Source organism: Pipra filicauda, unplaced genomic scaffold (assembly GCF_003945595.2).
Source record: "Pipra filicauda isolate LSUMZ 115617 unplaced genomic scaffold, ASM394559v2 scaffold72_size3293161_pilon, whole genome shotgun sequence".
NCBI lineage: Eukaryota > Metazoa > Chordata > Aves > Passeriformes > Pipridae > Pipra > Pipra filicauda.
This window is the reverse complement of record NW_024104898.1, coordinates 111283-125803: the sequence shown is the minus strand read 5'-3', so window position 1 is coordinate 125803 and position 14521 is coordinate 111283. Positions and strand designations below refer to the sequence as shown.

The 14521-nt window shown below is 34.4% G+C and overlaps 1 protein-coding gene across 3 annotated transcripts in view; it reads left to right on the top strand.

Annotated features, from left to right (window-relative positions):
- Positions 1–14521, top strand: part of STRN (striatin) — a 71034-nt gene that overhangs the window by 30568 nt on the left and 25945 nt on the right. For all 3 annotated transcript variants that reach the window (XM_039389491.1, XM_027735172.2, XM_027735171.2), the window contains exons 6-8: positions 6459–6594; positions 8454–8589; positions 12207–12317. In XM_039389491.1, coding sequence (XP_039245425.1) covers positions 6459–6594; positions 8454–8589; positions 12207–12317 — 383 coding nt within the window. The remainder of the gene's footprint in view (positions 1–6458; positions 6595–8453; positions 8590–12206; positions 12318–14521) is intronic.

Sequence of the window (14521 nt, the reverse complement as noted above, 5' to 3'; positions counted from 1 at the left end):
AGCAAATATAATAAAGGAACAGAACTGGAAAGGAATGAACATATACCAAACATATGTATGTATATACATATGTATGAATGTGTGTATATATAAAATGGTGTAGGTAAATTACCTGAGTTCTTGCTACGGGTTTGATCATTAGAACTGTAAACAGCCAATAGAAATTTTTAAAGAAAAACAGTTCTGGGTGATATGTCAGTCTCTCTCTGAAACTAGTCTACTGCCCTTTTTTTTCCTATTGAACTGTATATGGCTTCCACCGCCTCTACTTTACATGAGCAAAAAGGCATCAAACCTCAGGATTCGAAAGCAAATCCAAACACTTTTTCAAAGATTAAAATTAAACATTTTGAAAACCTTACCTTTCTGATGTACAACAAATCATTCTAACTGACACTTCAGTGAATGAACGTCTTTCTATACCAGAAGGCCTTAATAACTCTTTTGCATCTCTAAATCCTATTAACACTGACCCATATAATGAAAATGCTGCATACTGGCTGATGAATGTTGTGTGTTGACTAGCTTATAAAATGGTTTATTTGGGAAAATATCTCTGAATTTATCACCCTGAGGTAACATCCGCCATGAAGACTTCCAAAATGGCATACAAGACTATAATATTGAATTACAAAAAGAAAAAAAATGCAAAATCTGTTTACTTTATTTACTTTACTGGTGGGGTTTCTTTTTCAACTTTTTCTTGTTTCTCCCTGCCTCCATCTTGCAGTGACCTAACAGGCATTTCAAAGGTACCTGGTTTCTGCCAGATAAAGTAGATAAATTGATTTTTTTGTGAAGAAAATAGTATGAATGAACCACACTTTTGATTGGCGCAGTTCTATGGCCTAAGGGTTTGAGGGATGCTTCTTGGAAATGTCACGTAAGATTCATGGTACAGAAAGAATGGGGAGAAGGAGACAGAGAAGTTGTGCAGCGGTAGAGAGAAAAGAAAAGAGAGGGGAGGTGAATAGGGAAATAATTTATAAAAGTTACTCTGGTACTTCAAACATTAGGTTTTATTTTTTTCTTTATAAAATTTGTTTATTTGATATATTATAGTTATCTGACTAGATCTGGCAAGAGAAGTGGCCGTTCCTTTTTAAATGCTATTCCTTTGCAATTCCAAATTAGATCCAAACCATTTTGTAAGTATTGCTTACTAGTTGTAATATTTTGCACTAGTTCTTGCATTGTGTGGTGTGAATTCATAAGAGGTTTCAAAGGTTGTGACAGACTGTTTAGCCTGCCCTGTGTTCTTTGTGTGTAAATTTTCATGATTTTAAGTGTTCCATAATTTTATAAATTATTTTGTTGATATTTTCTGTGCTATGTTATGAAAGATTTTACACAGTGTTGAAGATCTAATGAATTGTTCTTAAAGATAGTCCTCATTGAATTTGCATGCATTTATTTAAACGAGTACAGTTCAAAAGAACTTAACTAGCCACATTGAAAAGTCTATGGTAAAACATATGAGGGGAAATAGATAAAACTTATGATGACCATGCAGTAGCATATTTTGATAGTAGGAAGAAACTGAACCAAAGAAAATGGTTCAAGAAAGACTACAGTAGAATAGCTCTGAATGCTGGGTTACAACAGGTTCTTTCCTGTACAGTCCCCACAAACATTTCTCAGCCTAACCTGAACTTGTATTTATTTAACTTTACTGTGGTATTTCTTCCTGCTTCTGAATTTATCAATAAAATCCTGGTTTTATTTAAGATAACTGGTGTATGTCTTGGATAAAAGAAACAAACAAAAAAGGCCTTACTTTTTCCTTTGGGGTGTGAGTAGGACACGAGGCAGTTAATGGCCTTGTGGTTGGGCAGTTCATGGTAGAAGTTTGAGACTCTCCCTGGACATGACCACAGACTTTCCAGAGTTATTATCAACAAAGGAGAAGGTAATGATAGATATATTGATTGTGTTAATTACAAAAAAAAATACGTGTCTATGATGTGACTTTAGTCTAAGTTAAACTTGACTTCACAATAGGAAACGTTCTGGATCATGCTGGAAGCAGGAAAGGTATCACTGGTGTGCTGTTTTAGTTTCCACATAACTTTACCTTATCTATAGGCTGCTACTTTTCACTCAGTAAGAAACAGGATTTGTGTTAAGATCCTGAATATTAAATGTTGAGAGCAAATACATTCGCTCTCAACTATACATTTTGTAAAGTTGCTAATATTTCAGTGTCAGAACCAATTGGATTTTTACACAAAATACTTGCCTTGAGACATGTCACTGTTGGGCAGAAAATAAAGAGGTGGTTTTATGGCCTGCAGAGCCCCAGAGAGAGGCAGGCTTGCTTTAAGTAGTACATGTGGAATATCCACAAATCATATTTTTTAGATTTCATGGGAAGATATTATTATTTTTAGTCGTAAAGGGGCCAATGGGTTAAGACAAATCTGAATATTTGAACAGCCTGTAACATATAAGTTGGGATCAGGTTTTCACAGCCATCACAGCTGCAGAAAATTCTGGCAGCTTCTCCTGAGGAGGAAAATATTCCCATGAGTTCAGGTTTATGTTGCTTTAGGGGAGGTAAGTACTTCAGTTACCATCCCATTTGTAACAAGAATTTTGTGTTTTAAACAGGGAAGTGTGTTTTGTCTTTGGGGATCAGAAGTTCCCTCTTTTAAGAATACTCTTCACGAAATTGGTGCACTGTCCCATCCATTAGTAGTAAGATGGAAAACTCAGCAGCATTAGTCGAGCTATACTTACCTTCTGGCACTACTTATTGCTATGCTTGTGACAAGCAGTTAGTCCTGTTGTACTTAATCATGTGCAGGCAGGAGTAGCAGGTAATCTCTCTGCCTCAAAGAATTTCCTGTCTAATTGGATAAGGCTATTGGAAAGGAGAATGTGATACACAGAGTTAACAGTATCAGATAGAAGATTTTATATTGGTTAAATGATTTTGGTTGGTTGGTTAGGAAGCGCTAAGTCAACTGGGATGAAACCTCAGGGAAAGAAGTTCAGTGTTGGGGAAAAAACCACGCAAGAGTGCTGCTGCAGAGTATGACTGAGAAAGGAGCAGTGAGAAAGAGATTCAGAGCAAGCTGCTGAGGAGCACAGGGTTGGAAGTCCTGCCGCAGTCTGGTTGCTCTATGCTCTCTGCTTTGGCAAGTTCTGTAGCTGCTCCTGCTGTCTGGGGTTTCTCACTTATTTTTCTCCAATAGTTTTTCATTAGACTACATGGCTAGGGAAGAAGGAAAAAGCCTAAGTTCTTGCACTTTGAAAATTATGTTCTCCCTTACATATGTTGTGATCCTGAACAGTCCAGTAAAAGGAATTGTCCTTCTTGAGACCTTTTTGAGATTTTTGATCTCTATTTATTTGCAGCAGGTTCTGAACCTTGCCGTACTCTTGCCTCACTCATGCTTATAATACTACAATTTGTGCATCAGTCCCCGCTTTTGGAGCTCCATTCTATTGTTTTCACCCTTTTTTTTTTTTTTTTTTTTTTGTAATACTCCAAGCTACAAAAACCCTGGTAATGTTGAATTGACTTTCTTTTTCTAAAGTGGAATTTAAAGTAATTCATGTTACTACCTTATCTCTGAATATATTTTTGCCACTTCTACTTTATGTTGCTTTGTGAATGACCCCATAAGAAAAACGAACTAACTAGATGGAAAATAATGAAACAAACAAGCTTCAAATTGCCATCAAAGTACATAACATAAATTAGCTAAGGCCAGACATTTTCTCGATGTCTGAGAATTTTACATTATTCCTAAGTGTTAATGCTGACAGTAATATCTAAAATGCATTATGTTTATGTGCTGCTAAAGGATTAAAAATAGCTAAATTATTAAATTACTTTGATTTGACTACTAAAGTGTATTGGGGTACAATATAGCAAATCAGCCTGTCTGTCAGCTTGAGACTTTTCTTCTTCAGAACCTTTGAATAGTTTAAATATTCTATCACTTCTGTTTTATTTTTCTGGTTCTTATGAATTCTTTCTTGGAAGTTGTGCCTTAGCAAAATAATATTCTGTGGTACTATGCTGACTTTGTATATTTTTGTACTGTGCAGGTTTTGAAATACATGATAAATAAGCTACTATGTTTCCCAATGCATAAGATAGATGCCTTTTACCCCTTCTCCCCTTGTAACTGCAGATACAGTATTATATATATATCCTGCCCACTAAAGTGTGGAATAATGGATAGAATAATTGAATTCAGACAGTTACTTAGAAAAGATATAACCTGTTTTGGTAGTCACTTTGAACTTAAGTGTGAGAGATCATGATTTAAGATCAAATGAGTACAGAGCCAAATCTTGGTATGAATTACTGCAAATACGTGGACCTACAGAAGGATGTCTGTTTCGTAATAATAAATTCTGTCAATTGAAATTTTTTATTCTATGTTTGGTATTAGTTCATACATTGCTGTTTACTGGAGCGCGTCTGATAGTTGCTATCATAGATCAGCAGCCATACTGTTTATACATGGCAGATTTTTACATGGCAAAATACAGAGGACAAAACAGAAATACAGTTGTGGTTGGATGATTTGAGTTCACTAAAAGTAGACCAGAACATGCAGAATTTGCTGAAAGTCAAAAAGTTAGTCAAACAAAGCACATTACAAGTTTTGTCTTATCAAGAATTGTCTTTTGGAAACAGCAATGGAAAAGCACCATAGGATTTCTGTGAAAATATACATTATTACTACAGATTCATGAGGTGCTATAGTCTGCCAAAGTAGTGATTGCTTAAGGAAAGAGAAAAATATTACAGTGTTTTCAGGTTTGATAGAAACAAGAGGGTCAAAATACTGCAGGAAGCAGGGCAAATTGGAAACATGTTTGAGATTGTTCTTATCTAAGCTAGGATGTGGAAAAGTGGAAGGAATATTCTCAGAAAAACCAGTGGCCGTGAAAACATGCTGTACATCATGGTATATTATGTTGCTGTGTATGAGAATTTCTAATGGCAAGAAATACCAATTGCTATTGGTATTTCTGGGCCATAAAGATAAGTAAATGGAAAAAAAAGTAGAATAGCAAAATGTCTTAATGAGATGCAGATATAATGGGGCTATGAAGAAGCCACTCCTGGCAATTATTGACATGTAAGCATAGAACTGCTGGAGCAGAGAGTGCGTAAAGAAGGAAGTGTGCTGCTTATCGTGCCTTATTACACATCAAAGCTTTTGCCCTTGGATGTTTCCTGTAACAGACCTTTGAAAAGTGTTATGAAGAAATATTGGAGTAAGTGGGCGATGGAGGGATGACTGGGTGTTTGTTTACAAGGCCTTACTATACAGGTGTGTTAGTTGATTGAACATTTTGAAAGGGGTCATAGCAGAAGCAAAATGTAGCTGAAGCAAAGCACTTGCTGGTATTAAGGAGACTGGATAAGACAATTTAGAGCTACAATTCTGAAAAGAGAGAGAGACTTCTATTGTTTCAGTGGTTGTGAGAATCAAGATGACATGCATTTAGTGATGAACTATGAAAAACAGACTACTGATTAAAGGTAAGAAAGCAATAAAGCTTATCTTCAGTGTTGTAAAACTATCTAAAGAATGTAAAAGGTTTTACTGCAAGTAGTTGTAACAATTCAAAGTGGATAATTTTTTTTTCACGACTTTATCTTTGAGGGGTTGGTGGAAAAGTGCATCTTCTGCATAGAAAACACAGAACGTGTTGATAATTTTAGGACTGCTTTATCTGTACTTTTGTCAGAGTTTTAATAATTGTTACAGTCCTGCTTCCTGGATTCTTCCTCTTCAGTTTGTAATATAACAGCCCTTATACTTCCTGTTCTGAGGCACTACCTAAATTTCTGCCAGTACATTCGTAATCTTATCCAATCTTCATCCATTTCCTTATTTGTTTAATGTAAAAGTCTGTGTAAACATTACTTAGTCATCAATGATATTTTCCCATTATATTGTTTTACAGTGGCAAATTTATCATGTCTCAAAAGTTAATGAATAAATCTAGAGTTTGGTATTTCCCAGCAAGACAAGGAACATCAGCTAGCAGCAGCAAAATTTTCCTGTACCCTGATGTGCATGTGGGAACCCAACTTGGTAGCTGTAACTCATGTCCTTGTTCCTGAGCTTTCAGTGATGGCATATCAGTATTGGTGTTGCTTTTGGGCATGTGTCAGATGAATGTTGCTTTAAAATGCTTTTTGAATAAAAAATTGAAGTGTCTATCCTGGTAATAGCAGCCAGATGAAGAGTAATTGTTGGCTATAATATGATAGTTTTATTGGTTCTAATAAGGTAGTTTGTGTCTAATGTTTAGTTCTTTAGCCACAAAAATTTATACCTGTTATAGACCATTTTTACTTGTAGGCTAATTCTAGTCTCATATGTTGTTGAACATAATAATACAAAACAAATTGGTAATTGCAAAAGTGACTTTATTGTGATTTCTTTTGTCTCATGATGATGGTTATTGTTGTTGTTTAGGAAACCTGAATTGACTGACTCTGCCTCTCTGCTAGAGACCTTCAAGTTTCTTGAAAATGCAGCTGCAGAATTTAGTGATGAAGAAGATGAAGAAGATATTGAAGGAAGAGAGAAAACAATCATTGATACCGCAACAGTGAGTGGAAAAAATAATTGAAAAAGTTACGAAGAACAGAAAAAGTGAGATTAATGAGATGCCTATAAGCAAAGTATATGACTGTGTATGTACACGTGCGAATCCTTAATGCATCTTTATGATGTTCTGTCCAAGCATGTGTGCATAAAAGGAATTATATATGTATTTCTGACTTTGTGCATACAAGTTAAGCTTTTTTCCATCCGAGTTTGCAGTAAGATATTGAATTTTTTTAAATTTCCTTTTTACTATTCCAGTTCTATTTTTTGTTATATATTGGAAACAATTTTTAAAGTATCAGATGTCCTTTTTTAAAAAAGGTATTTTTCATAATGTTGCCTGTCAAAAATGCACTGATTCTTGAATACTTATTGAAAAACTCTTGATAATTAAAATTACTTGTAGAAATTTGTCCTTGTAGAATACAGAACTGAGAAATACATTTCTCTTTAAATAGCTTATGGAAGGAACAAAAAAGTATAACCAGAAGAACTCTAATGTGATTAATAAACTTTTTTTGTTTCTTTGTTCAGTGAAATACCTGAACCTACCAACTCTGTGATCTATACTTTGCTATGTTTTATTCATATGATGACATAAAATAGATACATGCAATCAGTACTCAATTTTATCCTTTTCTTTTAAAAATTAGTATTTACTCAGTGAGTTGTGTTTCCTAAGTATTGAAGCAGATAAGAGTATTGATGGATGTGATTATTTTTGTGGTCAGTTTTAAGAATTAAAACACTTAAAACCCCATCAGTTTTACAGCATTTTTCAAGAGGATCTTTGTAAACTTGTTCCTGTCATCCATGGGCTGTAAACTAATGTCAGAGGCTCTTCTGTAAAATCTTCTGTAATACAGTATGTTCACTAAGCCTGCTGAAGAAATGAAGCTTGAAGTCTAGAATTGCTTCAGCTTTTGAAGTTTTTTCACTGTATTTAGAGGAAACAGTCAGTCATGTTCATGAACTATGTCGGCCTATGTACTGAAGTCTTTTCAGACTGAGCCTTAGCAAGGTTCCAAGTCAAAATATTTTAATACTGCAAATTTTCTTCTTCTGTAGAAGTGGAATTTATGCTGTGGTTTTCAGGTATCATGGCAGCTCACCTGTTAGTCAAATAACTGTAAAGCATCTAGTCCATTTTGATTATGGAGGGAAAAGTAAATTTATTGCAGAAAGCATTCAGTGAGGTCTTTCATTAAAACGTGTATTTTTTTCTTTTACCAGAATTTGCTTTTGAGTTTGGAAGAAAAACGGAATTTAAACATGAAAACACCACATTTAAATAACGATAATATCTGAGAAAGTATTCAGGGTGGAATGATTTGCTAAATCTATGCAAATTAGCTTTTGACAGTTGTGGGGTTTGGGGTTTCATTTTTTATTTCCTAGACCTGTATTTTGGTCCACATGTAAGAGTGATTTCAGAAGTGAAGGTCAGAAGGGCTATTTTCAAAGAAGTAGAGTAAGTTTGGTTTTGCTGAAGTCTTTTTTACAGCATTCTTGGTTTTTTGTTTGTGGGTTTTGTGCATTTTAAAATCAGTTTTAAGAGAAAGTTTGTACTTTCCAGTAGTAAAAAAAGATAGTAATGGTCTAGGTCAGTGTAAATTCATTATCAATGATTGGTTATTGATGGTCACAGGAAAGAAAGAACTACAGACAAATTCCATTTTGACTTAGAAACTGGAACCAAGTCTGCATACTATTCCAGATTTGCTTATTAATGTGTACTTTTCTGCTTCCTCTTCAATTTTCTGTTTGGATTTTGCATAGAAGACAAGACAGTACTGCTCGGTATAAAGATGTGTGTGTAACTTAATTCAGCCTTTTTTCCTGTCCTTTGTGACCTTTCAGATTGTAAGGAAAAGAGTGCTATCTGAGAGCAGTGAAGACAGAGATACAGAAGAAGCTTTGAAAGAGTTTGACTTTTTGGTTACCTCAGATGATGGTGATGGGGAATCGAGAAGTTCAGGAGATGGAACAGACTGGGGTAAGGAAATTGAGTGCATTGTACCAGGAAAAAACCAAAATGTGCGAACAATGTATTGTGGTTGATCAATTGAGAACTCTGTCAGGATCATAGCACCTTTTGAGTATTTCTATACTAAATAATTGGCAGACCGAAGCTCTCTTGAAAAAATATTCTCATTTTTCTGTACACTGCTTTAATTTAAGGATTCTTCGTGGTTTATGCTTTTGGTAATTTTTCCTTTTGAATATTAAGGCAGGTAGAATTTAAATTTTATGAGTGTTGTTTTGATGTGTTTTCCCAATTACTCATGCTAATGAAGGGCTCTCATAAAGCTGTATTTTACAGTTATGATATGAAAGTTATTTTGTGTTCTTTGCTTTCTCCAGAGAATAATGTGAGTCATAAAGGCTGATTTTCTTGTACTCTTATTGTGAGTTAGCAATTTGGGCAATATAAACACTTCAGTTGCTCAAACTTTCCTTAAAAATTTAGCAGAATAATTTATCTTTAAGCCCACTACTCAAAAAGAGGCATTTCACAAACTGTTCTCTGTCCTTTGAAGTTCATGTCCTGCAACCCAGAATGCCAGCATCCACTTTATCTTGACATAATTATTTGCCTAAACCCATTGTGTAGGGAAGGGAAGAAAGAAGAAAACTGGTTAAATATATTGACGGGGAGTTGTTTCCTACTTAAACTGCTCTGGAAAGTCTTAAGGATAAGTGAATACAGAGGGAGCTATTGACAATGAATGGGAAATAACTGAGCTTTATAATGGAACTACAACTGTGACAGACCAATAAGCCATGGTAACTGTAGCTCTCACGTGAGCCATCAGCTCTGAGATGCTGTATTTTGCTGAAGCCGTGTCAAACTCCTGGTTGGACTTTAAATTATTGTGTGATGTAGTCTTTCTGCTTAAGAGGATGTGTTGTAATATCATTAGATATAGCAGTCAGTATTCTATTCACAAAAAATTTAGGAATATTACTCTTTTTTATGATAAAGGTTTTTCTGATACTTACCTTTAATATTAAAATTTTATCCATTTATACTTGGTAAGTGTAGCTATTGCTTGTGTCACAGAAAAGTCAGTATGCCAACAGGAGCTTCATGTTCTCAAATTCACACTTCTGGTTTATTTTTACTTTCATTGATGAAAGCTGAGTACAAATGAGCAGAAGTCTAACATTTAAAATAAATTGTCATGAAAAGTAGTAGTCTAGAAATGAGTTAGAGGTTTTCATGTTTTTCACTTACTTGTTTCACAACCTGTGTCTTTTATGGTAACTGTATATAAGACTAAGCTTCTTCAAAGAACTGCCATTATGAATCACTGATGTTACTTGAAGTGTAATTGATGTAGTGTAGTGACCTCAGAAGCAAACAGGGAAATTTTTTCTTTGGATCCCAAATATCAGTTATAGTAATCTGTTGAATCCATTTAACTTGAAAGGTCCTCAGATGTGTTCAGGTAATTTTTAAACTATAAAGCACTTGAACAGGAGTAGTTCAGGATCCACTTCTGGAATTGAACAGAATCTTTAGGACATGTGGGAAGCATCCTGGGACAGTCTGTAGAAAATTAATATATTAGGTATTTTACTGGCAACAACACAGTCTAATAAAAAACTATTTAAACATTTTTATTTTTTTTTTGCTGGAGGGGAGGAAAAAAAAATCTTGTCCAGCCAGGGAAGAAAAACATAATTAAAACTTGAAACCTAATCCCAGAAAGAATACATACTTGTTTCTCTGAAGCCTGATCTTCTCATATCTTATTTGAGTTCTTCATGCAGTTTTTGATCATTAGTGGTAATTGGGGCATATGTATTAAGAGGACATGACTTAGCCCATAGACTATTTTAGAGTCTCTCTTCAGTTTAGTAATACCTATTTTCATAGCTTCTGCAAAGGACTTATGCTACTCAGATTTGCATCTTGAATTAGTCTGTCACTCATGAATACAGAATCGTGACTGGAGGGTTCAAAGGAAAGAGGGTTCATCTCAAAAAGTATTTTGTTCTTCTGTGATGTAAGTCTAAGCAGAGTCTGTTTTCTCAATTGCTTGTACATTAGATAGTTATAGGCTGCTAAGATGCTTTTTTTTGCTACTACTGAACACTCACAGTAGTCTCAGCCCCTCCTTGTAACTCATTTGCTCCAACTGCCTTAACCATCTTAGTGGCTCCCTTAGACTTGCTACACTACACCAATAGTGGGTGTGTAGCAATATACCTAAAAGGTTTCTGAGTATTACAGATATTACGCTGGATGCAGTACTCACAGGTGTGATCTCACAAGTGCTGGATAGAGGGGAACAGTCACTTCCCTCACTGGTTACCTTCTTGTTGATACAGCCCAGGATGCGGTTGATTGCTTTTCCTGCGAGAGTATGCCGCTGAATCCTGTTGAGTTCCATGTTTATGGAGGATTCCTAGGTCTATTTCAGCAAGCATCATTTCTGACAAGTCAGTCCCTGTAATAACCCATGTCTGGTTTTTGTCTTCTGTCCAATCATAGTGACTTGTTCAGATTGTGATTGATAGTGTTGTGCTTCCTCTACAGACATGTAATTTCTGCAGCTTAGTCTGAGGATAAGTTTCTTATTGCTCATATTTTAAAAAGGTCTAGAATAGCTTACTGATCTGCAAAGCAAAGTTGGTCTGAAAGGAATTAATTTTGAAATAAAAAGATTGAGATTTTAATGAGGAAATAAAGCGAAAAATTAATGAATTTCAAAAAATTTTGTACCTGTAGTGGTTATGAAAATAAATATATATATGGAAAAGCTGTATTACCTCCTCTTCTCCTGCAAATTATTTTTCTAAGCTGCCTCAGTACAGTCTCTCCATATATGGGAAAAATGACTTAGAGATTTGAACTCACGTAAGATGTTTTGTTCAAAATCTCCAAATACCGTACAATTGGAAGAATATTTCTTCTCTGTATCATGTCACAGTGGAAGCAATTTGGGAGAAATATTTAGAAAAAAAAACAAACCAAAGAAAACAAAAAAGGAGATCTTTTTTTCATTAGGCATGCTGAAATATTTTGGGGTTTTTTCCAAAGATTAATAATTCAGGCTTTCACCTTTTTTGCGAAATTTTGTGGCTTTAGTGCTTTAAGATTTTGTTTAAACCATGGTGACATGTCTACTATGTTCCAAAATTATTTAAATGTGCTACTGCTTTGTGTAAATGACAACATAGCACAAAGGCAATAAAACGAGAAATTAAAATGCAGTAATGCAACATCTGAGTTGTAAAGTTATGTTGATGAGTAACATAGCTGTTTCTTCTAGATATAGTAATTCTTTCCCTGGAGGAAAGAAAAAACCTGAAAAATATGTCCTGATTTATTATAAAGTAAATGTTGCTTACGTTTATGAACAGCTATGTGATTGGTTATAAGAATTAGATGTGAAATTTCATCTCAATTTTTTATTAAGAAAATTCTGAGCAAATAGAAGTGGAATGTGAGTAGCAGTTTTACAGCTTTCACAAGCTTGGTGCTATTTCTGTCTGTTTAAAATAAAAGACAAATGCCATTGACAGCAGCTGTTGCCTCCTTCAGTGGAGATCACTTGGTGACATTATTGAAAAAGGATGTTTCATTTGTTTCACTTTGTTTAGAAAAGGAAGACCAGTGTCTCATGCCCGAAGCCTGGAATGTCGACCAGGGAGTTATAACCAAACTCAAGGAACAATACAAAAAGGAGCGCAAGGGGAAAAAGGGGGTGAAGAGTAAGTGGAAAACATTGCACTTTAAAATCATAAATCTCACATCTTTCACACCCTTAATTCTATCTCTCTTTCAATGTTTTCCTAAAATTACTTACTCTTTTACTTTGCTGCTCCTGACTGCTTTCCTGTTCACCAGTTCTCAGGGGTTGAAATTAATGACAGACAATCAAGTTGCCCGATAAATAGTTGGGGATTAGATATAACATCTTCCAACCAAGTGTTGGATTAGTTAAAAATTCTTACTTTGAGCATATTTTATACTTTTGTTGTTTAGATACTTAAATTGTAAAAGGCATTGGTTTAATAGTTCACACTTCAATACAGAAGACTTCAGAACCCTTTCTTAGCTGGAAACATGCCAGTTTCACAGGAAGAGTTAAAGTCTGGTATATAAATAAATACAGAAACCAAACTGGAAACTGTCTTGAGTATCCTATTAGATGACAGTGGGAGAAAACAGGTTAATTTCTACCCCTGTTTATACTTAACATTCACAACATGAAAGTCATGCTATCATCATAATTTGTTATGCAGGGCTCGAAATAGGAAGCAACCATGACCATCAGTTTATTTGTAAATCACAGGATTTCTTTATTGACTTTCATATCTCTGGGACTAGCCTTTAAAAAAGTTGGATAGTGTTATCCAAACAAAAAACTATGATTAGTATCTGAAATACAGTTTCTAGCCCTGTATTATTTTTTTGTTATATTTTTTGAAATACAGATATATTTTGTAAAATCAGTGGGTTTTGATAAGTAAGCGTTAAAACTTTTTGAACTCAGACGAAGTGTTTAAAATGAAACACTGTATTCACAGCAATATTTCAAACATCTAACCATATGAGAATTTATGTGTGAAAGATGTATATTAATAATATTGCATGTAGCCTGGTAAGAAATTTGAGAGATGTTTCTCCCTTTGTGGGAAGATGCTTATGAATACCGAGGAAATTCCTACTTCCAAAGAGATATGCATAATGATAGAGAAGTGTCAGATCCTCCCATCATTGAGGCTGACTTGTTATTTTACTTTTTGTATTGATACTCTGATAAGATCCTGCTCAGCAGTTGGTTGTGTTGCTGAAATTGTGTTATCAAATACATACTCTAAATGTCCTTTTTTTCTTTTTTGATTAAAAAAAGTAAATAATTACTATGTTTTAAATTTCTCAAGAGATATTTTTGTCATCTTTAGGATAATTTAATTTACTGGAATTTAATTGCAAGTCTTACAAGAAGCTGAGCTGGCCAACTAAAGTGTTCATGTTTCATAAAATTGATTCTAAATTTCTTTATAGTTAAGGTAGACAGGGCATGCCAATATATGACTTCAGTGAAATTGAATTTTGTAACTTGTCTGTTATTTTTAAAATATGCAGACATGCTATGTAGTTCAGGGTAATAGCTGTAGGGTTAGCTTAGCAGAAATTATTTAATCAAACTGTTGAAATTCTATTCTTGAACAGCTGTTGAGAATTTTTATTTTTGATAATTAAACTTAATTGCTAGTATAGACATAGATATTATTGGAACGTGTTTTATATACTTATGAGAAAAAATCATGATGTAAAGGCAGCACTTGGACATCCAGTGCTCCTTCATGAAGATAACTACTGCTCGGTACCTTTATAGCATGTTTTGGATTGACTTGATTGGTTTGATCTTGGAAGACAAAATGGTTTACTGCAGCAGTAAGATTAAGCATCTTTCCATGTACAAACTATTGTTGGAAGGGCATCAATGCAGAAAAATCAGGAAGAATCACAGCCTGTTTTCAGCTATTCATGATATTGCACAATAGTGAAGAAGAATGTGAGGAAGACAGTCTGGAGGAAAAGAAGAGACTAAATATTTTGACATTAATTTTATAAAGTTTGTTTCTATGACTTTAATCCCATCATACATGGTGCTTAGACACCGAACTGCTACTAAGTAAAATATTGTTTTTATAAACCAGATATTATATAAAACAATCTTGCAAAATCCTTCTTAGTGTTTTCCTCGATTGAGTAATATTTTGGTGAGAGACAAGTTAAATACAATTTAGTTTATTATAAATCATTATGGTTAGGGTGGACAAAGTAGAGTTTGCAACTGCATTAGTAAACTTATGATTTTGCAAGGCTGTAGTAAACATTCCTGCGAAGTAGTAAGAGAATAGAATCATAAAATTGTTTTATGAGAAAATACATATATTAGAGT